The 24,633-nt window shown below is 36.2% G+C and overlaps 2 protein-coding genes, 1 long non-coding RNA gene and 1 pseudogene across 7 annotated transcripts in view; 3 read left to right on the forward strand and 1 right to left on the reverse strand.

Annotated features, from left to right (window-relative positions):
• Positions 1 to 24,633, forward strand: part of LOC139820212 (glutamate receptor ionotropic, kainate 2) — a 407,847-nt gene that overhangs the window by 241,896 nt on the left and 141,318 nt on the right. The window lies entirely within an intron of this gene.
• On the forward strand, positions 1,185 to 5,445 carry LOC139820681 (uncharacterized). Its single transcript, XM_071791112.1, has 3 exons — positions 1,185 to 1,314; positions 1,727 to 2,162; positions 2,506 to 5,445. The coding sequence occupies exons 1-3, from the start codon at positions 1,303 to 1,305 to the stop codon at positions 2,757 to 2,759; spliced, it is 702 nt and encodes a 233-aa protein (XP_071647213.1). The 5' UTR covers positions 1,185 to 1,302; the 3' UTR covers positions 2,760 to 5,445.
• On the forward strand, positions 8,429 to 14,002 carry LOC139820305 (uncharacterized; annotated as a pseudogene).
• On the reverse strand, positions 10,609 to 17,576 carry LOC139820306 (uncharacterized). The gene is made up of 6 exons (XR_011733939.1): positions 17,461 to 17,576; positions 17,307 to 17,370; positions 16,115 to 16,194; positions 13,046 to 14,158; positions 11,471 to 11,741; positions 10,609 to 10,623 (listed from the first exon to the last, which is right to left on the reverse strand). It is a non-coding gene; the product is annotated as an uncharacterized lncRNA (long non-coding RNA).

Below are 24,633 nucleotides of genomic sequence, written 5' to 3' on the forward strand. Positions count from 1 at the left end.
AGAAAACCCTATAAAATTGTATTAAAAATTGTAAAATTGTATAAATATGCGTGAACTTATAACGATCTCTAAAAATTTTTTCCTTTAAAGTAGTGTGGGTCGAAGAGCTTCAAAGAACTTGTTTACCAAAATGTGTGATATCTGATATCTTCTGATGAAAACTAACTTTCGCCACCATTTGCGCCACCTTCCGCGCATAGAGATGGAAATTAGTAGATAGCGAACTTTACGCGAGAGAGAGAAATATTTTTCGAAACTCGAGCGCCGAATGAACTCATTTTAACTTTTTCCCAGGGTTTCGTCCGTGGCAGTCATTCGATGAGCCAAGGGTGGGTGTGTCAAATGCTAATCTTACACAATGCACGAGATTCCACTGCAAACCAACGCAATTTGAAAGGATAAACTGGGTCGTACGACTGTATACAGGTGATTAACATGTGCAATTACGAGAAAAAAATGTGAGAATTTACTGAGATTATATATTTGTTTCTATATTTATTATTCAACGTTTTTGCACGTTAAAGGGGAAAAAGACTTTTTAAAAAGATGTGAAAGTCACTAGATGCACATATTTTCTTGAAGAAGAAAAATGTAAGAGACTCATATTTCAACGGTACATAAACATGCATATTCAGAATGCAGCATCTAAAGAGATAAAATAGAGATAAAATATCTCCTTGTTGCTTGTAAAGGTAAAGAAATATTGTTTAAGAGTGAAGTTGTATGGACTTCAAAAGAAGATTAGAAAAGAAAAATTAATTAGAATTGCGCAATTTTATCCTCAATGATATTTCTAAAAGTAAAGAAATATTTAGATGCTCTTTTAGATTATTTCAATCTCTAGAAATCAATAAATTATAAAATATGCTACATATATATAAATCAATTTAAAAAATATTCTGACCGTAGAAAAAACAGAGAGTTGAGAAGAATCTTTTATACTTTCATAAATTCTGAATCTCAAAGTATTGCAAGATAATTGAACGCAGCGTTCACAATTGCGTTATAAAGCGCTAGTCAGCAAAGTCTAGTACGTACAGATCAGACAAAGGCGGTTGTTTCTGAAATTTCTGAGCCAAGAGTTTCCCGGCGAAGGTCATGTAAGGGGGGGTCCATGTCCAAAGGTGGGGTAGGTGTGCCGGATGGTGACCTTCTTACACAATGAACGAGAGGCTAACATCGTCAACGGATATGATTTGAAGGGATCAGGCGCGGGGGCGCGGTCGGAGAGATCCTAGGAGACGTATATAAAGTCCGCCGAAGTCGGCCGTAGGCACATTCAAGCAATCGCCGGTCGGCACGATGAAGACCCTCGTAAGTATTCATCCTGACGGTCGGAAGTGCGCGCTCCTGTCTTTCTTTCTTTTGTTACCCGAACAATCAACGTGCCGCAATCGGACCGCTGCTCTTTCAGCGGAACGATGAAGTGACATAAAGTGACAAACTCGCGTTGCAAATATATAGTTTGTTCCTGTCGAAGAGTTAGGCAAAAAGTATGATAACCGAATCATTTTATCGCGCGGGAGTTCCGTGATCTGCCTCGCTGCTTGATCGTCGTACAATAAATATATAGCTTCAAAGTTAAATATTATATGGAACGTATTTTTCAAAATCAAATTTCTGTCGTTTATGTGTAAAAAACACTTGGTGTTGTATTATATCGAGCTATAAGAGCTACGTAAGTTTATTGCTAAACTCACCTCGAATTGAAATTCTTCATCTCCAGTTCGTTTCGTTTGCTCTGTGCGCCATCGTTGCTGCGGCACCTCTTTCTCGTGAGCGACGAGAAGCTCTCTTGGGCGGTCACGGATATTACGGTGGTGGCCATGGAGCTTACGGTGCTCACGGGGCTTACGGAGCTTACGGGGGTATAGGCTACGGCGGGCATGGAGTCGCTGTTACTGGACCGTTCCTTGGGGCGGCGAGTGTCGCGGGTCCACACGTGGGTGCCACCGCTGTTTCCGGTCCGGCGATAGGCCCGGCTCGTTTGGCCGGATCGATGGCCGGTCCTGCTCACGTGTCGGGCGCCGTTGCTGGACCAGCTGTTGTGACCGCGTCGGTCGCTGGTCCGGCGCACGTGGAAGGCTACGGTGGTCCGTACGACGGTGGCTATGGAGATGGCTACGGAGGTGGCTATGGAGGTGCCTATGGCGGTAATTATGGTAAGTAATATAACTGATTATAAAGTTGTCGCGTGAAAGAAAAAGAACTCTTGACGATAAGCAGATTGCAAAAAAGATTCTAGCTTAAAAATGAGTATAATGATCTAAAGTATAGAAACAATTTGAAGAAATTGGTCAGATTGCATAATACTGTGCATGAAGCAATTTTTGGAGTAATTTTTTAGAAAGTTTACTATACAGTTAAAAAGAGTTATTTTTAGAGTTTATTTTTGCATTCTTGAAAGTATTAAACTGTACGTATTGAGAGATTTCCCATCTCTAATATTTATTTTCTCCAATATTTATTTTTCGCTAATATTTATTTTTCTCTGGTTATTTGCAGGCGGTTACGGATACGCGGCTGCTCCTGCTTACGGCTATGCGGGATACGCCGGCGGTCACGGAGGACACGGAGTGGTTGTTGCCGGACCGGCTACCCACGGTGCAGTTCTGGCTGGACCTCATTCCGGAAGCGCGGCTGTTTCTGGACCGCACGCCGGTTCGGTGGTGATTGCCGGCCCTTCCGGAAAGATTACGGCCCACGGAAGCGGTTACGGTGCCGCTATCCATGCCGGCCACGGCCACGGCCACTGGTAACGCGTGCACAGCCGTCTGCGAAACGCAAAAAAAAGGGGAAAAAAATCTCTCTGAATCATCTCGTCGGATCGAAAATATAATACCGTTCCCTCCCGTGATTTTCTAAGAGAGATTAAAGAAGTATTACGGAGATCTAAAATTGCTGTAACACGACGACGCTCGTCGCGCTCGGTGCTCTCGGTTCATGGCGCGCGCATATTTTCATTGTTTCTGTACGAATGGAATAAATTCATTCTTCTTTATAAAAGAAAGATATTTGTGCAATATAAAATAACCCAGAGAGCATTATTTAAATATGTATACATATAATGTATTGCTTGGTGCATCTCATCAATTTTGATCTCTTATTAAATTCACACGTATCTTACTGTATATTATACGCGACATATTATTTTTGTATTATATATCCTTATATCTAACAGACTTTATAAACGCTATTATTCACAAACGATTAAACCGGATTGTACAATTATAGGAGACATTCTCCGAAATTCTCCGGTGGACAATCGTGCAGAAGCCTTGTGATCAACCATTGGTTTTAAAAGTCAAGTCAATTATCTTATGCGAACTGCCGTGGCAATTTGATTAACTAATCTAACTTTCTCTTCTATTAGCAAAGCTCAAATTATCTATGATGAAAACAATAGGTAATACAGCACAATTATATACAATGAATGAAAGTCTTGAATAATCGTTTACCACTTGGACAAACTATTATCGTTTTCTACAAGAAAAAATATGCAAAAGGTAATTTATTGCAAATTAACATCGTGCACAAAATACACATTTATATTTCAATAAAATTAAAATGTAATTTATAAATTGTAAAGATAAGATAAAATCGCGCAGAATATTTAATATTTTGCCACTAATCCGATTTTAGCATGCTTTAATCTAACATTAACAATGGTGAGTAAGTGAATGTAGTTTACATAATTAACTGGAATCTGTAGAAATTCATCATCTTTGCTGATTTTTGCTCATAGTTTATGCTACTATTCCGTCCAACGCGACCCGTTTAGTTTAAAATTCTTTGTTACGCTTCTTTCTCTGTACTTGCGCTTATCTAGCCTGTTTCGTTATAATTTTCCAGCGTAACATATGGAAATAGCGACATGTAACGACCGTTCGTACTTCATTACGTTTATCAGAACGGCTGCACGTTTCACGTCACGTATTGTTCGACCAGGTCGTTATATCAGCGGCACCGATTCGTATCACTCGATAATAGATCACTCGTGGTATCCGGCAAGCACGCTCGCTAAACGCAAGGAGCTTATAATTGAGGAATCTGACACAGATATCCGACGTAAATGCGTGCCTTAATGCAACGCGTAATGATCGTTGCCGATGTAAAGAGTAAGGTCGTCGCGAGCGTGACTCGACGTGGCTCGCCACTCATAAGCTGAACATGAAAAGTCACGGTCAGAGAGAAAACCAGATAGAGTGGTCTGTAAAACATTGATGTAAATTCGAAATTCTATTGCTATCCGGGGCAATTTCATCGATAACTCAATATCCACTTAACGGTGTAAAACTGATTTGTAATATTGTACATTGAGATTATACATTATGTACTACGATGTACACTACAACAATTCATTGGAACATATGTATGTTAAAATAATCCCTGTTTTATTAATGACCGGTGATTGCATGATTTTTCGTACCAGAATAAAATGTAGAATTTTTATACGGCCCATCCATAATTTTTTCGTGCACTCGAAGATCGCGTAATGAAAATCACGAGCGAAAAATATAGAAAAAGATATTCGACATAAATTTGAGTATCGTCGCATCTCTCTAGCGAGCACAATTTATACAGGATTTTGCACAAATCCGAGTATGAAACGCGATTTATGGTATCTATTACGTGCGCGTAATTTATCGTATAACGATTTACAATCACCGGATCGTCACATGGATATTTAATCTCGGATTTGCGTGTGTCCCGCGTCTTTGTCCTCCCCTTTTTTTTCCACAACAAATTGCTATCGGAAAATGATATAACCCGCGGCTTTGTTCGCGCGGCGAGCACTCTCGGAGCGGAATATCGAGCGACGCTCCGCTCGAGCGTGGCCTTCGCCTTTATGGGAAAATCGTGGCCCGAGCCACGTCTCGGCTGAGATAGCGGCGACGCGACTACGTAATCCCGTGCGTTTCATCATCGCGATGGTAGCTGTGCATGCATTGTGAGAATGCACCGAACCCTCGCAAATTCCGAAAGGTCACCCACTTGTTATCGGCCGCCCACCGTCCGCGAGCAAACGGAATAAGAAATGGGTCGGGCAACAGGCCGCGCTGTGTGTTTTCACGACGGACACGCGAATAACGCGCAAGGACGTTAATTGCTATTATGCGTCGACAATGGGTGGGCGATAATCGATCGTGAATTGGCGGGCGTCCGTAACACCCACATCGCTCGCAGGCGGTACAAGTTGACGAGTGATTGTAAGCGTGGGAAGATATTGTTCCAATTAGTGATTGAGCTTCTAAGATTCGCTTAATAATATTGTGGCAGCAAGCGCAGTTATCGAAGAATGACAAAAATGATATTCTAAGAACGTGAACAATTATTACGTGCAAATGTGAATTCCTTTAATACTTTTTATATAATGAACTTTTATATTTAGACATGCAAATAATATTGCATTTAATAAAAATGAAGAAAACGCAAGACATGCATCCAAACGAAATATTTTAAGATTAACTATAACTAATCTCATCTTTTACTATTTCTAAATTATTTTATTGGTTTGAGAAAGTTTACATTTTATTTTATATTTATATGGAATTTTGATCAATTATATGCGCTCATATTTTTAAGTGCATTACAATTTAAACACATTGATTACATTATACTAGTAAACTGTTTAAATCTATTAGTTAACTAAAAGAGAGAGAGAGAGAGAGAGAGATAACGTAACTATACATAATTTGTAAGTTGTTTTGCTTAAATTGGAGGTAAGAAAGCATTTTATAATAAACTTAAACTAAATTAATGAGGTAGATAAGTTTTTACACAGAGTGGCTGAAAAAACCGCCAACTTTTTTTCTTAACATACACGCGGCTTTGCTTTATAAAAAATTAAATACATAATGCATCTTCTATTCGACGAACGAAGACTTTTCGGTTTCTCTGAATTTTCATGTTAAGGAGTAAAATATTTCTCATGAATATATTGTAAAAGAGAAACTACCAAATTCGATCTTTTAAAAAAATTCTTGAAAAAAGTAATCAAATTTTATTGAATATTATTCATAAATATATTTAAATTTACAACTAATATTAATATTGTGTGATATGCAAATAAGTAATTAAACACTGTTAAATATTCGTAATTGTACGTATTGTACCGAATTGGAAGCTATCAAGGAAGGTAAGTAAACTAGTTCTTGCAATTTGCGTGTAGTTGAATGGACCCGTCATATGTAATACGTATCGACTATATGTCTAGCAACCCTGATAAAACGTCATTATATTTACGCTTTCTGCGAAACGCATTTATAAGGGTTTGAAAACGACAGTTCCCGCGTGTGAATTCGTCTTTGTTGCCGCCATAAATCACGAGTCTTGTCGCGGGGTCAGAGTTACGACCGAGACCGATCGTCGTCAGCTACCGGATAGCCGGTGGCATTCCTGCGGAGATCGATCTGGGGAGAACATAAGGCAAGAAAGCCAGATTGTTTTCTCTTGGCAAACTCATTCTCTCTCCGTCCCCTCTCCTCCCCTCTCTCTCTCTCTCTCTCTCTCTCTCTCTCTCTCTCTCTTTCTTTCTTTCTTTCTCTTTTTCCTCCTCTCTGTCTCTCCTCCTTTGCATTATTATACAACGACTACGCGAAAATGGCGTGAGGCGTGGCCGATAATAATGAGGCGAATAGGGTGTGTGTGAAAGATCGTTAATAGGCCGAACCGTAGAGAGCCACTGTAGATCGCGCAAGGTCGATCAATAAATCCTTCGACAGTCATAATAGTTTCGGAACGTATAGATCCGCGAGCGACGCACTTCATTTTGAATGCCTACGGAGAGAGTTAAAAAGAATGTATTAATTTTTGAAAAACGTGAGATAAAAAATCGCAATATTTATACATATATTTAATTGCAAAATTAAAAACTTTTGCATAAAAAATTTTAGAATCCATCTATTGAAAATACTACGCAAAGTATACTTGTAGCAATTAATATTTCAACAAACTTTTTCCTGTCGAACTCATTACGTGATTTTTGTTACGTGATTTCGTTATGAATATTGCACTCAAATAATTTTTTTGGGAGGTTTGTAACGCGAAATAATTATTTTTTAATTATCGAGTAAAGCAATCTCCGCCACAATGCATAGTTGAAAGTTGAAAATATTAAAATATGAACCACTTTTATCACGCCACTTTTCTATTATTAATTTGTAAATATTATTTTTTTTTTACATAAATTTTGAATTTATCGTTCAAAGAGCAAAATAGCGCGTATGTTTTTCAGTGAAATTTCATGAAAATGTGAAACTTTTAAATCGCGTGGAAATGTATACGCCCGTCAAATGTCTACTGTATGTTACACTATATGCCTCAGCATGTTATGCATGTTTATGCTCTTCGTGAAGATACGACTCACCTGAATTGTAAATATTTTAAGCATCAAGTCGTGCGAGTCTCTTTACCGGAAAATTTTGATAACTGCGCGGGACCGTCGCTGCTTCATGCCTCTCGATCCCATCGATATCGAATTCTTTTCCGCTCTCATTAATGCCACGTAGCCGATTGACCACCGCATAGCGCGTCTCCATCGATGACGACGGAGGATGTCAAGATTCGCGACGCAACGTCTTTCCATCAGCCATCACAGAGGAACATTGCCGTGCAAGCTGATGCTAAGTGAGCTTTTATAGCCGGGATACGACGGACGAACGTGGGACAGACGAACTTGCGATGACGGGACAAGGCGGGGCTCAATCGTTCTGGACTCGTGTGACAAGATTTAAAAAAAAAAGAGAGAGAAAAGAAAGAAAGTTCGATCTCAATCGGATTGACATACGCGGTTGCGATGCAACCTCGAACCGAGTCGGATACAGCGACCGCGCCCAAACGAGTAGGGGTGAACTACGATCTAAGAAGTTTATTTTATCACCTTCGCGACGTGATGTTTATTGGCGATACGCTGTCGCGATTGTGTTCACCCGGAGATGGAAGGGAGAGATCTCCTTGAATGGTATTGTAAATCAGCGCTATAATGAACTGCATGGTTTAATGTCACGAGGAAAGTGCGGTCGAAGGTTGTGCAGGAAAATCGATAAAAAGTAATTAGTGCGTAACGAATCGTGTTAAAGTAATCATGCCGATATTACTTTTGATCTTTATTTGACACATTTGATTTTATATCATTGCTAATATTAGGGATGATACAATGTATATGTCGCTACAAAGTGGAATTAAAATGTAAATAAAATAGGTCTACAGGTATAAAATAATACTATAGTATCTATAAATAAAAGAGGAAGAGAAAAGTGGCGATTTGACAAGACAGAATAGAGCGATCTGTTGCGTTTGGCAGACGAGTAATTTGATCTCACGAACGATCAATCTGAATCTCGTGCACATTGAAAATTTTCACAATGAACGATAAGCCATCACCTTCTACGCTGCTTGAAGTAGAACTCACTTGACAGTGCTCGGTGATTGATGATGTACAAAGCTAAATATATATAGCGATAGTGATCACCATGTTGAAAACGTGTAACATTGTAGCCGACTGCACGTTCGTACCATTAGCCGAATAATAATCGATTAATGCACGCAATATGTACGCTTAAGCAACTTTGATAATCCCTTCATGTCACGTTTCGTGCTTTGTAATTGTAAACCATTTACAGAGGATATCAACGTACATACGCATGTGCGGACAAAAATCTACTTGGCCGCTCGCATTTCGGATATGCTTTGATAACTAAGTAGAGAACCGTATATATACCATACCCAATAACATCCCTGTAAACACAGTAACGTGTGCTTTGTGGAATTAGTTTACAGATTCTATAAGGGAATAATAATGATGCAATGCTCGAGTACAATTACAAAAATAACGCAATGATGAATTACATTATAACAAATAGAACGGATAAAAATACATTTTTATACAATTTTTTTGAGGATTACAATGTCACGTTTGATTAACAAAAACTAAAACAATTCCGGAAAAATACGTTGCTGGAGCCTCGCCAAATTCCACTCGTGTAAAAATGGTTTTGTAACCGAGAAACTTTGTAGATCGCTGATCTACGTCATAACATAAGGAACACAATGCATTTCCCGTTTCCTCGAGAAGAAAGAAATCACGATGGAGGAAATTGACGAGATATCCAAGTTAATAAACTTTCGCGTTTATTGTATTTTTCACGTTCAAACACAGCAGATGCAGTTCTTTCGAATTTACCATTCGACAGACGGAATGACGATGGAAAAAGCTGGTGAAAGAGTTTCCGTATTGCTCAATCAGCAGTCATTTTTACGTTCGGGGGCCTGTGTATGACGTCCGATAATGGCACTGCAAACGATCCCTGGGCACCGCGTCTGCGATCTGCCACGAACTTGATGGTATGGTCGCGTGGCTGGGCACGTACACTCATATCCGACAACAATGGAGCCCTCATTCCTGGCGACAATCTGCTAAGCTCGGATGACGCGTGGGCAATGCAACCCGTGCCTCGCCTATACGAATGCACAATACAATGCGCAACGTAATCGTCTAATGGCGACAGACACGTGCCTGCCTACGAGCTGAGAGAAAGCAGGAAGAGGACACGCGATAGGATACGCGAATCGTCTTTAGTTTCAAGGTCGTTGATGACTGGAGGACTCGCGATAAGTAGTCATCTTATCCTTTAATGATCTTCGACGGCTGTTACGAAGTACATATTGATGTTGCATAATAAATAATACATTACGATAGTCGTTGATAATTTTTTTCGCGCAGTGCTCTCTTTATCATTTATGATATACGTTTTTACGAAGAAGCAGATGAAATAATAAGATTTAGAAATCAATGCAGCACATTGTTTAGATAAATTCTGTCATTTGCTTTTGAACAAGCTTTAATGTCAATCACATCTATGATTGTTCGCTTAGTGAGCTAGGAGTAAATATTATATCAAGATATCGATCTGATCTATTGTTGTTGCTGCTGCCGATTGCGCGAATAGACCAAGACCAATGTAACGCGCGAGACCATAAACGGATGCGTTAAAATAGAGCAGCGTGACCCTCGAGCCGCATAACTTGACTTGCAGCGAGGTGAGACGTTAGGTGTACTCTAGTGTCACTACACGGTGAACTGACACTTAACGCTGATAAATCGTCGAAACGTCACCTCAGCTCGCGGAGAATGTTTGGCGTGTCCTATGCCCCGCCCTTGGGGTTGGCGGGAGCGTACGGGTTGGGGCCCGACGGGGAGACAATGCCCCTATAAAAGAGTGATGGACACCGGTCGATGACAGCCACATCCACCTCAGCCACCGAGGCAAATTTTGTAGCAGCAACCACCGATTACTCCCCTTTTCGTTATGTGCTCCCTGGTCGCGATTCTCCTCGTAGCGGCTCTGTCGGTGGCAACCGCGGCGCCGTCAGGGTACTTGGGCCACGGTGCCGCGTTAGCCGGACCGATTCTAGGACCCGCGGCTCTTACAGGTCCCATTAATGGACCGTCCGCACTTGCCGGTCCGGTGGTTGGACCCGCGCGCATATCCGGAGCGGTCGATGGTGGTGCTGTCGTCACTGGTGCTGTAGCTGGACCGTCGGTCGTTTCCGGTAGCGTCGCTGGGCATGCGGCAGTGGTCGGCCCGGCTCTTGGCTATGCGGCACCAGCTTTGGGATGGCCTGCTTACGGTAAGTCACAATCAATTGTTATTATCAAGCGAACGCTAATGAACTGTGAGATAACGTTACAGATATTAGGGAGTTTTTGTAATACCGTCTTTCAGACACGGTAACCGTATCTCAATTGTTGTGTCTATGTATCTCATACATAGTGAATGTATCTGAACAATTCAGATACGGTTACGGTATCTGAAAGACGGTATTGCAAAAACTTCTTATTATTAATCATTCCTCGTTAAAGAGGCTTTATTTCAAAAATTTCAAAAAAACTTGAAACATGTGAGCAGTTTAATATATGACGGTATTGACGGTATTGTGCATGTGTGCTGTATGAACATGATTTTAATAATTAACCGACAAACTACAATGCATATTTTATCTTACTTACTAGGGCTATTGTTAGCGAACAATCGTTACGTCGTTCTAATGTAACATATTGCCAGCGTTTATTACTCTATAATAATTCAGATTTTAATGTTGATCTTTTTTGATTCTGTAAAAATTACGAAAAATCCACTATTCAATCTAGAAAATTGTTTTGTAATTTCTTAACTCGATAATACTGCTTTATAATGATAAGCAGATTTAATTCGGACTTTCTAACTTCATCTTCAAATTTTTTAAATATGTTTTATGCTAATTATTCAAACAATATCACTGAATTTTAGCTTTAAAATTTTATCTCTATTTTATATTTTATAATCACAATTATACAAAGTGGATCAAAATAATTATTTGTTTGTTTTGAATTTGTGAATTTGAATATACATATAAAAAGTTTTTGCTCAAGAAATTAATATTTTATATATGGAACATTGAAAATGCTCAAGTCGCTTGTTGTACGTACTTCAAATGTATAAGCTGGTTCTCTGTATTTTTTAGGTCCTTATGGAGCAGTTCTTGCTGGTCCTGCTGTAGGTCCAGCGGCTCTCGCCGGACCTATCGCAGCACCAGCTCTGATTGCTGGCCCATCCGGCAGTATTGCTGCTGGACACGGTGGATTAGGCGGTATCGTTCGTGGATATGCGTCTGGACACTGGTAATTCACATCACCCCGGCAATATGAACTAAGGACCTTCGCGACTGATCTCTCAGATACCCGCAATCTCGATCACGATCTGCATCACAATTTTCGTTATTCGGCATATTTCCCATCATCATATTTCTTATATGTGTATATAACATAAAGTTTCATACATATAATGTTAATATTATAATAATAATAAACGCATGGCACTTCTGGAACAAAACTTTTTGCCTGTTACATCTTCCTACATGCATTTCTAATAGTTAGTTTATATAAATTTATATATATATATATCCACGATATATTGAACTCTAGTGTCTCTAAAAGAAAACGTTTTTCTAAACATTAAAAAGAAATAATTATGAAGAAATAACATTTTTTAATTTCATGTATAGAGCTCTCCGGGGCATAACGGAACCACGAAGCATAATGGGATATGGTCGATATCTTTTTACAGAGATGCTGCCATGTAATGAAATGTCATGTAATGATTAAATAAGAGTTAATGTTAATAAAGAACCGTAACCATTTCCGATTCTCTTGAGAGCTCATTGTGTGCGACAGTATTTGTAAACGAGTAAAATGCGAGCGACCAGGATCCATTGTTTTGACGTGTATAATATTTTCTTAGAAGCCAATAGGGCTTGGTGCGGCCGGTCAACGGCAATATTTCGCGGTCCATTGTGCCGCCATTGGTGCCAATGTCTCTATTGTGCAACGATACCCGTCCACCTTCTCCGGTAATTGTCGGAAATTGCCTCAACGCCATACCGATCAGCCACATAGGTATTCTCCCGCGAAAAAGGAATGGGTGATCGCGCGGATATCGAAGCATTTCCCTTTTTGTCTCGTTTTCTCGATGCACATTCGCGTGACATTCTGCGCATTCCGGATCTTTAATCTCCATTTTTAATCACGGTCAGACGAATTGCAAGACGCTGTGTTATAACGATGCCGGCGCATCACCGTCCGGGCACGCTCGTGTTTTCTATCTAGCGCTTGTGGCCGCGAAAATTATGGCAATATCCACGCGTCCACGCGCGCATTACCATCTCAAAAACACCAGCTCAACCATCGCTTAGAAAAATATATTCTCGTGTAATAAGTAGGTATAAATTTTTATAAAAATGCACCAGATTGAAACCTTTGAAGGCACTGTCGTATGGCAAAATACAAGAGGTGTGAGTAAACATGTGGCGTATGTTAATAATAGCAAGATTAATGATACATGTTGTCGATAAAGTGATACTGACTCCTTTCAAGATCCTTTAGTTTTTTAATTGAGTTCAGAATAGATTTTATAGATAACATATAAGGTTGATACTTTTTAAAAGACAATGTTTATTTTTTAATTATTTCTATTGTATTAATTTATGACTATAATAATGGACTCACAGCTGAATGCTGTGTTCGCACTGCTTCTTGATAAAGAGACGGTGCCAATTTTCTCACGCCAACTACTGGACAATATATTATCGTAGCACGGAGATATATTATAGAGCAGATAAGTTCTATAATATATAAAACGCGTTTTGAGGGACATTCGGCAATAATTTAACAATAATTAAGCCAATTTAATGATAAAGGCGAAACAATATTGGAGACGTAGTCTCTATTACAAAACTGCTGTTAAATACAACTGTCTCTGAAGTACTGCACTCCTGCATCCAACCTGCGATAAGGCACATATGGAAAATATCTCTAACCTGAAATTAACACGAAAATATTCCTAATAATATCCAGAATTATTAATGCAGCATTATGTTCGTTTTATTGGAAGCAAAGTAATGACCGAATTCCAATAGTGAGGACAGTCGATCGAATAGTGAAAAGGATACGTAATAAAATTCTTGCAAGCTAGATGTACCTATAAAAGACAGAGTGGATATAACAATATTTTTCAGAAATTGTTATATCCGGCACAAGACTAGTTTATTTTTTAATTTTTATTTTTTTTGTGATAAATTATACGTTATTTATAATTTTACAATCTATTGTTTATGTATAGTTTGTATATGCATTCTTACACAATTTTTCAACGTCATGTATCTCATTTATGTAATTACAATTTAATAATAATCTTGTTATGTGTGTAAAATAAAATAAAATTTAAGACAATATTATGCTGATAGATAGTTTATTTTATTTAACAATTAGCCCACCACCAAGTAAAGTTATACCCAAACATGATATATTTATAAGTGCACAGAAAATATCATATTTTATAGTTAAAGAATAGTGCAGTTGTTTATAGAACTGAAGCAAGAGAAGAAGAGACGCAAGAAGTAACGCAAGACAACTAGAAGTTGTCTTAGTTCCGAGTCAGAATCCAAGTTAGAATAGCGAGCCTGTCCAGTCATTATTTCTCGGTGCTAGTTCAGTCCTCATTTTTGCCCCTATTTAGAAGCAAAAGATCCTCCTGATCTTTCCTGGCCTTGTCCCATATCATTTTGCGCTAACCGTTTTACGACCCCATGTCCTTGCATTTCCTCCGGACCTAAAGCCCTCCTACAAAATAAATTTGTATTAATAATGGGCGCATTTTTATTGTAAAAATATGATATTTTTATTAAATATCCTAACATGGGAATGCGCGCGTACATACCAGAACAGCAAAGAGAATTGAAAAAGAATTCTTTTTGAATTCCCGAATTATGAACATAATTCTTTTTTCTATACCATTTTGGCTTTAAAAGAACTCTTAAGAGTTTGAAAGGAATTCATTTTTATGTTATCAATTCTGAGTCTTTCTTCAAATATAAAAATAATTATTTCTCTACTCCATAAGAATTTGCAATAAATTCGAAATTACACTTAGATAGCATTTCAATGGATCTTTATCTAAGCGCTATTTCCAATTCATATTCATTGTGATTTCTTATGAACCAAAAAAGAAATTTCTTTTGTATCTGAAGAAGAATAAGAAAGAATCTTTTATGATTTTCCAAAAACAATTTCTGCATCAGAAAGAACATAAAATGTACTGATGCGTTTTGCCATCTCTATTATACACTGTGCGATATCGGAGGTATAATTAAGCAGATTCGAAAAATATTAGAACTGCAAAAAACGAAGCTAGGATGGATAGTGGCGGGAAATGCGCCCATTCCGGATGACCGGACGAATCGGTCGAATGTGGCGTTGTGTGCGATCGTCAAGGAACCAGATTTGTATGATCAGCAGATGGAGTCCTTTTGGATCGTGGAAGAAGGCTCTCTGCAGTCGAGTTTATCGAGAGAGGAGAATCTATGCGAGGAACAGTTTCGAAATACACATAAACGAGCGGCGGATGGGCGATTCATCGTCGACCTTTCTTTGCGGGAGGAACCCAGCGTCTTGGGAGAGTCGCGTGCAACCGCGTTATGAAGCGACTGCAGTCGGTGTGTCGGAGATTGGATCGAGATCCGATTTTAAGAGCACAATATACGGAGTGCATGGAGGATTACCTGAGGTCAGGACATATGACCAAGGTCGATGAGGTGACGGAATCGATGGATGAGCCCGTGCATTATCTGCCGCACCATGCGGTCATGAAGGATGAGAGCGCGACAACGAAACTGAGAGTAGTTTTTGACGCATCCTGTGAGACAACCTCTGGCAAGTCGCTCAACGATATAATGAGAGTCGGTCCGACTATTCAGCAGGAATCGTTTGAAATTATCGTGCGCTTCCGCCAGCATCAGTTCGTATTGACGGGAGATATCCCAAAAATGTATCGTCAGGTCTGCATTAACCCGAAGCAGCGAAATTTACAGCGAATTTTGTGGAGGCCTGGTCCGACCTCGACGGTCAAGGAGTTTATAATGCACGTACTGATGTTTGGAAATGCGGCGTCCTTGTATTTGGCGGTGAGATCTCTGCATGAATTAGGTTACGAGTGCAAGCAAAGTGATCCGAAGATAATCGAGGTGATACTGAGAGATTTCTTGGACGTCTGGCGACGATATTCATCGTTGAAGCGATTGAAGGCCGTTATAACATACTGTCTGAGATTTGCTTACAACTGTAGGCGCGAGTGACCGATCGGCGGTCAGGTTGGATCACCGTGAGAGAATTGGAGGAAGCATGAGAATTATATTGAAGCATCATCAGAGGCGATATTTTGTGACAGAGATCGCCGCTCTAAAATCGAAACGTCCAATCTCAAGAAAGAGTAGATTATTAGCTCTCAATTCCTTTGTGGACGACGCGGGAATGTTGCGAGTAGGCGGTCGCTTGAGGGACGCGCCGCTATCCTATGGTCAGAAGTTTCCATCCTTGCGACGAGTGATCAATTGACAGACTTGATAATTAGAGACGCACATCTGAGAAATATGCATGCAGGCCCCGAAGCGCTTTTAGGTTTGATTAGAGAACAGTATTGGATCATAGCGGGTAGATCGGCAGTCAAAAAGGTCCTGCGTAGATGTTTAGTTTGTTATAGGTTTAACTGCAAAAGCCCGCAAGAAATAATGGAAAATTTACCGTCCATGTTGAAAAAATACGCCGGGGGGGATACAATAACCCTGCGCCAGCATCATCATTAACAAGGAAAATACGAGGACCTGAAAAAATTGACAGAGATTATATCTTTTTCGAAGTATATCAACATTATTAACTCGTAAAAATTGTGCCAGTTAAAGAGATACGTACACCTAGAAATAAAATCGATTATTAAAGCTTGATATTTTTCAAATCTTTAATGTTTTTATTTTTTGTGCTAAATAAGGTTGTATTGTATTACTACTGTATGGACCAGGAGTGGATCAATCTGTCAAGTCAGGTAAAACACCTTGTTGCTTAATCACTTTAAACTTTCCTTAAAACTTTAAATGCGCTTTCTTGAAATCGTGTTTTTGAAATCGGCACCAGATATATCTTGAAAGGTTTTACATCAATTTATTTGAAATTGAATTTTACATGTTTACTCTATATGTTAAAATGTTTTTATCATATTGTAAAAGTTTTTTATTTTATACATTTCTTTGTTCGTAATTGCAAAATTAGTGATTAAAATTGATATGTCTATTTCGAATACCTGTCATTTTGTTTAGAAAATAAGAATTTTTCAAAACAAATTCAGAAGATATTTGTATAGATTTTAAGAAAAACTTGAATTCTTTATTACAGATGCTTTTTTTATAGCTATTTCGGAGCTCATCTGGATAATGTATCATTTTTGAAGTCGGCTTTTGTGTGCTTTTGATGTTGACTGCTATAACGCCGCAATTTTTAAGAGTTTCGCTACAAAAAAGTCGGGGGAAAATGCCAGTAGGTCGAAGATGCCACTTTGTTAATATTTCGTTCATTATTCGATAGATGGTAATGTTTTCTAGTCGTTAACGTGAGAGTTCATGCAACGAGTGACATATGCAAGTTTCTTCTATTTTATCGTGTAAAATGCGGAGTATCTGGGAAAATCTGTTCCACCCACAAGTGGTGAGTAGGCTATAACATTGTTCTCTTCTTTGTTTAAAAAGTTAAAGAGTTTCGCAACATAAAAATTCAAAAATTGTTTATGATATACAATATATAAATATGTTTTTAATAATAAAATTTTATTTTTTAATAAACTTCATATATATATTTTTTTAAATGTATTTAAATGTCAGATTCTTTTCTTCATCGTTTTAGGTGTATGTACCTCCTTAAACAATAATTACTGAATAGAACTTACGACGTATTTCATGGAAGCCATTTTAATGGATTTCTTTCCTTGTTTCTCCCGTACTTCTCTACTTCTGTTAGAAATTGATAGTTACAAGAAATAGTTCGAGATTGTAATACATTAATATATTTTGACTGTGTTTATAAACAATGTATATATTCACCTAATATGTGCTAAGGCGACTGCTATAGCTCAGAAACGCAACGAGAATGGAATATTTACTATCGTATGTTATTTCTGCAAACAATATATATACTGTTGTTATCATATTAATTGCGTCATTATTTTACGTAAACGTAATGTACAAGGTCTACATGCAAAATGTTCCATATCTAAATTACTGGAAAATTATATGTATGATCGTCGCACTAGCCGTCATTTTCGAAGTATAATCATACAATTTTTGTCATAAATGTGCGCACGTGTCTAAAAGTAGATGTAGATGTAATAATTTATGTAAAAAGTTCAAAAACTTTTTCAGAATTAAATATTTTATTACGCAAACTAATATAAATATTAGAATTATTTCTTATTAAAATATTACGACGCTATTAAAAATATTATATTATATATTCTAGAACATAATCAAAATTTTAAAATATTATTAAATTTGAATAATTTTTGTTAATCTTTTTGTTAACTTTATTTTTATTTTCAGAAATTTTTATATTTCTAATTTTCTTTTTGAGAAAATATTTTGAAGTGATATTTCTATGTCGAGATGATAAAATAGCAAATCCGGATTTTTTCATGAAGCATTGTAATCTTTCTTTTGCATGATCAATTTCCACCTAATTTTCGACAACCTTCTACGAGATTGAATAATGCTGCATCATTACGTTTTTATTACTGTTCTTACTGATTATATTTATTAAAGTAAAGTTATTAATTTTTTCCATATTTATTTGCATTTTATATATTTGTAAAAAGTATTATTGTCATTTCTGAATCCGTTAAGTGGTAAAAGTGATACTTTGCAATTAGAATTTTATTTACTATTTAGATCTAATTGCATGTAGTTAATATATTAAATATATAAAAATAATTCTTATCAATATAAGAAAGTTTTGTTAATTATATTTATATTAAATAACATAATCTTAAAATTGCTCTTAATTTTTGTTTTAATGTTACAGGGAATATTGGAACATATTTTAACACTGTCGCTTTTCTTTTTCGTTATTGAAAGTTGTTTGTAAATATACTTCATAATGAAAAGAATTGTTTAGGAGAAAATCGGTGAGATTGCAACTGACAAACCCGCGAAAGAGGATTGAAAAAGTCGTCATGAAAATACATTTGCCGAAGTTATCCATAAGCGCGTGCAAACTTTATTGTACTTCATCAACCGAGCGGTCGAAGGGGCGCTTGTTAGTCGTCGCCGTACTTGATGAGAAAAGTTTAATCTACTAGTCCGTAATGCGTTTTTGTGTCACTCGTGAAATATGAATCGAAATGTTTTTGAATAATGTTAACGACGATCATTTTGTATTTAAAATAAATAACAAGTTGCCATAAACATACTTTTGATTTATTTTTCATGAAACTGAACTTTCGTATATTTGATTTCAATATCATTTCAATCGTATGTCTAATTATTCAAAATGTAATTTAAAAATGTATTCTACGCGAAAATTAATACATATCAATGGCATAACGTTTTACTTTTTTCTCATCGCAAATCGTTTTTTTTTTCTATATCCAGAAAAGAGGGACTGCACGATAACGCTACGTGAAATCGCACGACAACGCCAATCGTCGAGCTACCCATGCACCGTCCGAAACGAACCGATCGAGTTATGCAAATTCGCGTACCTACACGCAATTCTGTATCCGTTCTCATTGATTCGGGACGGATGCATCGTTGATATTGTTCTCAAATCACTCGACGTGCTGACATGGGACACAAGAATGAACGCGCAGTGATAGTAGCCGATGATAATACCTACGCTCGATACGATTATGCTCTCGAAATAATACTATTTAATTGGAAATAGATTGATTTATTACGCGTTCAGCAATACGTCTGAATTACTTGCATGATTTTGCATGAATAATACGTTATGTCACACATACACACAAAACAGGCACAAATAATGTCTATCTTTATAGCTTGATCTTTTGAACTCAAATAATTAGTAAAATAATTAGTAAAATTATCAAATTTGTTATTTTCCAGCTAATTTTTCTGAATATGCAATATATCCTGTAATTGATGTCTGATCGATATTATCTTTATTACAATATTAAGTTCACATTAAATTATTTAAAAATAAAAATGAGCAATAAACAATTATTTTTTCAGAAGTTTCAGTCATCGATGCTTCGCGCCAATACAATTTATTGCGCGCGTTTTATTATGTATAGTTTGCTTCATAAAGTATAAATTAAAAATCTATTATTCGCCGTTTGTTACTAAGTATTAATTTTTCTTGTATTGCTTCACGATGATAAGGTGATACACTCAATCAGTTTGGTATTGGAAGATAAATCATCCGCGGGTAGCTACATATCTATAGTGTCCTGTATAAGAGCAACATACAGATTCTTGAATTTCTACGGTACGTGCTCTAACTGTGATTACGACTCGAGTATCCGTGAGCTGGACTCGTTGATTCAACAGACATAGTAATAGCGATGGCGCAACCACATTACATTTCAATCAAGTTTCCTACTCCATATACATATATACGTATGTATATTTACATATGACTGCCAATATAGGTAAACTTATCTAAATTTAATCTTGCCCTTCCAAAAACAACGCTAGCTGTAAATGCATCGAAGAAAAAATCTTTATTATATTATTATTTGAGTAGAAACATTGCGTAATTCGTAACGGAAAATATTGTTCAACGAAATATATAGAAATACTCTCGAGAAACGTTTGGTATGGAAATAACGCTATCGCGGAGAGCTATTGCAATTAAAGATTCAATGCTTGATCCGATGCTGCTAAATAGAAATTCCCGGCATTCCGCAATTCTCTTCAACTATTAATTTGATCGCGTCCGTAGGGAGTGTGCTAACAATGACACTTACTGGAATTGACATTGCGTACATATTAATAAAGTGACAATTGTCACACGTTAATATGTAATGTCGCTATTTAGATAATTGCGCTACCAGCTGCAATGGTTTTCCATTGGCAATTATCTTACCTTTCAAAAATTTATTATGTTGATTATTGAAAAGCTTTCGTGTTTAATTTTTAGCAAGTAGTGAGAAAAATAGTAGAAAATAAATGATAAAAAATGCTGAATTAACACATTCAAAATGTAAATAATTACGATTGGGACACGTGTCAGAAAAAAATGACTCAGGGCAAGGACGATAAAATAACGACTTGTTAGCATTAATAACTGTTAATTACTTACTTATCTGTTACCTTCAAAGATACGTGGTATCTATATACCTAATTGTCCCAATACTTACCTGTTACCTTCAAAGATATATAGTATCTATATACCTAATAGTCACAATACTTATCTGTGTTACCTTGAAAGATATGTAGTCTATATACCTAATTGTTCCAATACTTTTCCGTTACCTTCAACGATATGTAATATACCTAATTGTCACAATAATTGTGCCAATTAGAATTTAAAACGCTTCAATATCTGTCATTTTTGTTCATGGAAAAAAACGATGAATTCTTATTGCGCAGTACGTTTAATTTATTGTATGCATAATTACATAACTTTTGCAACTTTGTAATAATAATAAGTAAAATTATTTGTTTATATAATATTTATAAAATAAATCATTCAAACTGATTGCATGGGTTGTATGTAAATAGCGTAATTAACAATGTAGATCATGTAGAAGTCAATATAATACGAGTCGAGCGTACAAGCAACATAAATCTTACATCGAAAACTCGACATTCTGCTTTTATTAGGTAAATATGCTTAGGTTAGTTGAATTACTTTGAGCTTTTACACGCGACGCGATTCTAGAATTGTTTGTCCCTTTCAAGTTTAAATTCCTTCCAACTGCTAGAAGTAGGAACAGCACGCCAGCATACGCATTTACAATTTACAATTTTACAATTTTTCTCCGCTATAATCTGGAATTTTATTATCAACGTGTACTGGAGCAGAATGCGTAGATTAGTATTAGGATTAATTTAAACAAGCAGCAAGAGTATGTCTATAAATTTATTGCATATGGCACGTAAATCACGATTTATACCTTTGTACACGGAAGAAGGGTTTAATAAAAACTTTATTGTTAGACAAGCTTATATTAAAGCATGAATAAATAAATAAATAGTTATTTTATAATTCCAGAACAATAAACGTTAATATCTGTTGTTGATGCAGTGTATTCAACAATACTCGTGTATTTTTCTTGTCACTCAGATTACATATCTCGTATTAAACGCAAATATATTTGTTTTGTGATAAATCAATATTAATATTTAATTGTTTTAAGCTAGAAAATTTGCTTTTTTATAGTTATATAAAATTCACAAATAAATTTGAATTAAAGGACAGACGGAATAAAAAGTTATAGCTGGATGAAGTTAATAGGATATGTATATAACAACTGGCACATGATTAATAATACTTCAGTGTATATAAATAAGAAAATAATATTTTATTATTTTACATCAAGAAACAAGTATCTTACAACTATTGTGTAATTAACAAATGTTGAAATTACATGTTACTTGAAATTAATTCATTTTATTATCTCGATGTACTTAATTCAACTTACTATCAGTAAGCATATTAAGGACATTGTATAAATCTATTGCATTGTATATTATGCATATTAATTGGCGTATAATATAATGTTTCACCGATATTTTAAAGTGGATTGTAAGCTTAACGCTGTGCTAATCCCCCGGATGCAGCAGAACTTGCAGCTCCAGCGGAAGCGGCACCACTATTACCAACGCGGCCTCCTAAAAAGCCTGGCGCTACTAAACGGCTAGGAACAACTCCCACTGCTGGTCTCCCGGCAACATTCGGCCACATTTCTCCGTGCACGAAACGGTGCAATACAGGATAACTAGGTGGAATTTCTATATGTTGGCCCAAACCGGTACGGAAGTTATCAACGTACGTTTTGAAGCCGTTGAAAGCACTTGATGCTGCACTAGCCGCTGATGTCGCAAAATTATGAGATAACTCACCAACCCTGGGTATACCTACAAGGTTCACAAGATTGGGAAATGTTTCTTCGTGGAACAATTGTGCTGGTATTACTCCTCCTTGTATCATCTGTAATAATCGTGCAAAATATTGTTAATAAGTACAGCCTTAAATTAGAAAATTAATGTGAATAATATATAGGTACAGTATCTACAATAATATATGTAATAGCTATAAATAGCATAAATAAACGTGTACGATATTACAATTATTGATTATAATAATCTTTTTCTATTTAACAGAATTTTATAATGAATGTAATTAATACAAAGCTATTATTATTTACAATAACACAATTTCACACGTTGTCAATTGAATTTAAATATATTATTAGAATTTATATATAAGTTTATTAATTTAATTTGCAATTAGTTTGTATATTTTAGAACATTGTTATTAGACGTAGTATAAATTTACGTACATTTGCAGAAACGAGCGTCAGGAAGATCGCAGAAATGACGTGACTTTGAGCCATGATGAGAAATTAAACTCAAGTAACGTCTTGTGTAAATGCAAAACGTACAACTTCAGTACTTGTACTGAATTGTTAATTGCATGAAACTAATTTTTTTCCGTTCAAGAATGTCCTTTTATATGCGGAGGCTGTGTATTCCTTTGTGCAAAATCCGTATCCCGAAGTATCTTTAAACATTGATATGTCTCGTCTCGGTTTATCGGTTTCGGGTACTTCGCACGATTATGATTGCAATGAACAGGCGATAACGTAAGCAAAATGGTCTTAATCGGTCTCGCGTGCGATGATCTCACGTTTCGGCGTGTCCTTGAAATGGATTTATATAAACGAAATACCGAATCAAATTAAAATAAGTTGGTATATATGTAAAGTAAAAGCCATATGCAAGAAAAATAAAAATTGTAAAAGATTGGAAGGATTCAAATATTTAATGTACATCATAATTATTATTATAATAAATAATTTCGTACATAATTATTATATTTAATACAGTTATTAATGCATTTCAGAAAATGTATGGAGTAAAATGATTATAACAAGTTATTCAATAAATAATTGTAGACGATGTTATGTAATAAAAAATGCGAACATAATAACTTTACTAAATAATTCTTCTATTTTTGAAAGCACATGAAGTAGAGTCTATAGAATTTTGATACATATACCCTTCTAGAGCGCATAACATTCGGAGGTGCTCGGTTATTGCAAATTTTATTAGAACAATATTGATAATCTTCCTCTCCCTCTCTCTCTCTTTCTATCTCTCTTTCTTTTTTTTCTCTCGTTCTCTCTGTATTGCTACAAACTTGCATCACTGCTCACATTTCAACGCTTATAAAGAGAGAAAGAATATTTCTCTCTTTTCATCGAATCCTAATTTGAAAATATTGAGAAATATCATACATATATGTGTAACAGCGCATTAAAAGTGTCTTTTATCATATCATTACAGAGTTAATTATCATCCAATAATGGGATTCGCATATTATTTTAATAAAGATTGCTAATTGCAGAAAGAGAGCTGAATATTATTTTATGCAAAAACAGTTATGACTGCAGTAAATACCACATTTAATTACTAAGATATTTAATATTGCAAATTAAGAAAATGTAAAAAATAGTGTCCGGAATAGTACATTAAGGAAAAATTGATCAATTTAATTGATTAATTTAATTACATTTTTTAACGTTTTATTACAATATCGTACTACAGCTTTTTGCCAGTGCTATTTTATATGTCATAATATATTATTCTTTTTACGTATTATACATGGAAAATTACGTCACTATAAAAAATTATAGATAAATAGTACTTAATATATTGAAAATGACGACAGAATTCGACGATCTACACAGTCAGTTAATTTTCACAATGATATGAATATGTAAGAGTCCACATGAACGAGACTTGCATTATGCTACGTTGCATTACGGGATGTCAACACCGAATAACGAGAATTCTTTTATTCTCAAACTGCCTTTGTATCATTGAGTTATCGGGTATCTCAGAATCGCAATCGTGATAACGCGAGGAACGAAGGCAGTTACGTGGAAAATGTGGAAAATGTCAAATTTGCAAAATATGCGATAGATAGCCGAACGAAAATGACATGAATAACTTCTGCTGGAATCATTAATTTGGTATTAGCGATTTAATCGATCCATTCATATATTTTTATTGTTTCTGCTTCGAGAGAAC

This window comes from Temnothorax longispinosus, chromosome 10 (genome assembly GCF_030848805.1).
Source record: "Temnothorax longispinosus isolate EJ_2023e chromosome 10, Tlon_JGU_v1, whole genome shotgun sequence".
NCBI classification, from domain to species: Eukaryota; Metazoa; Arthropoda; class Insecta; order Hymenoptera; family Formicidae; genus Temnothorax; species Temnothorax longispinosus.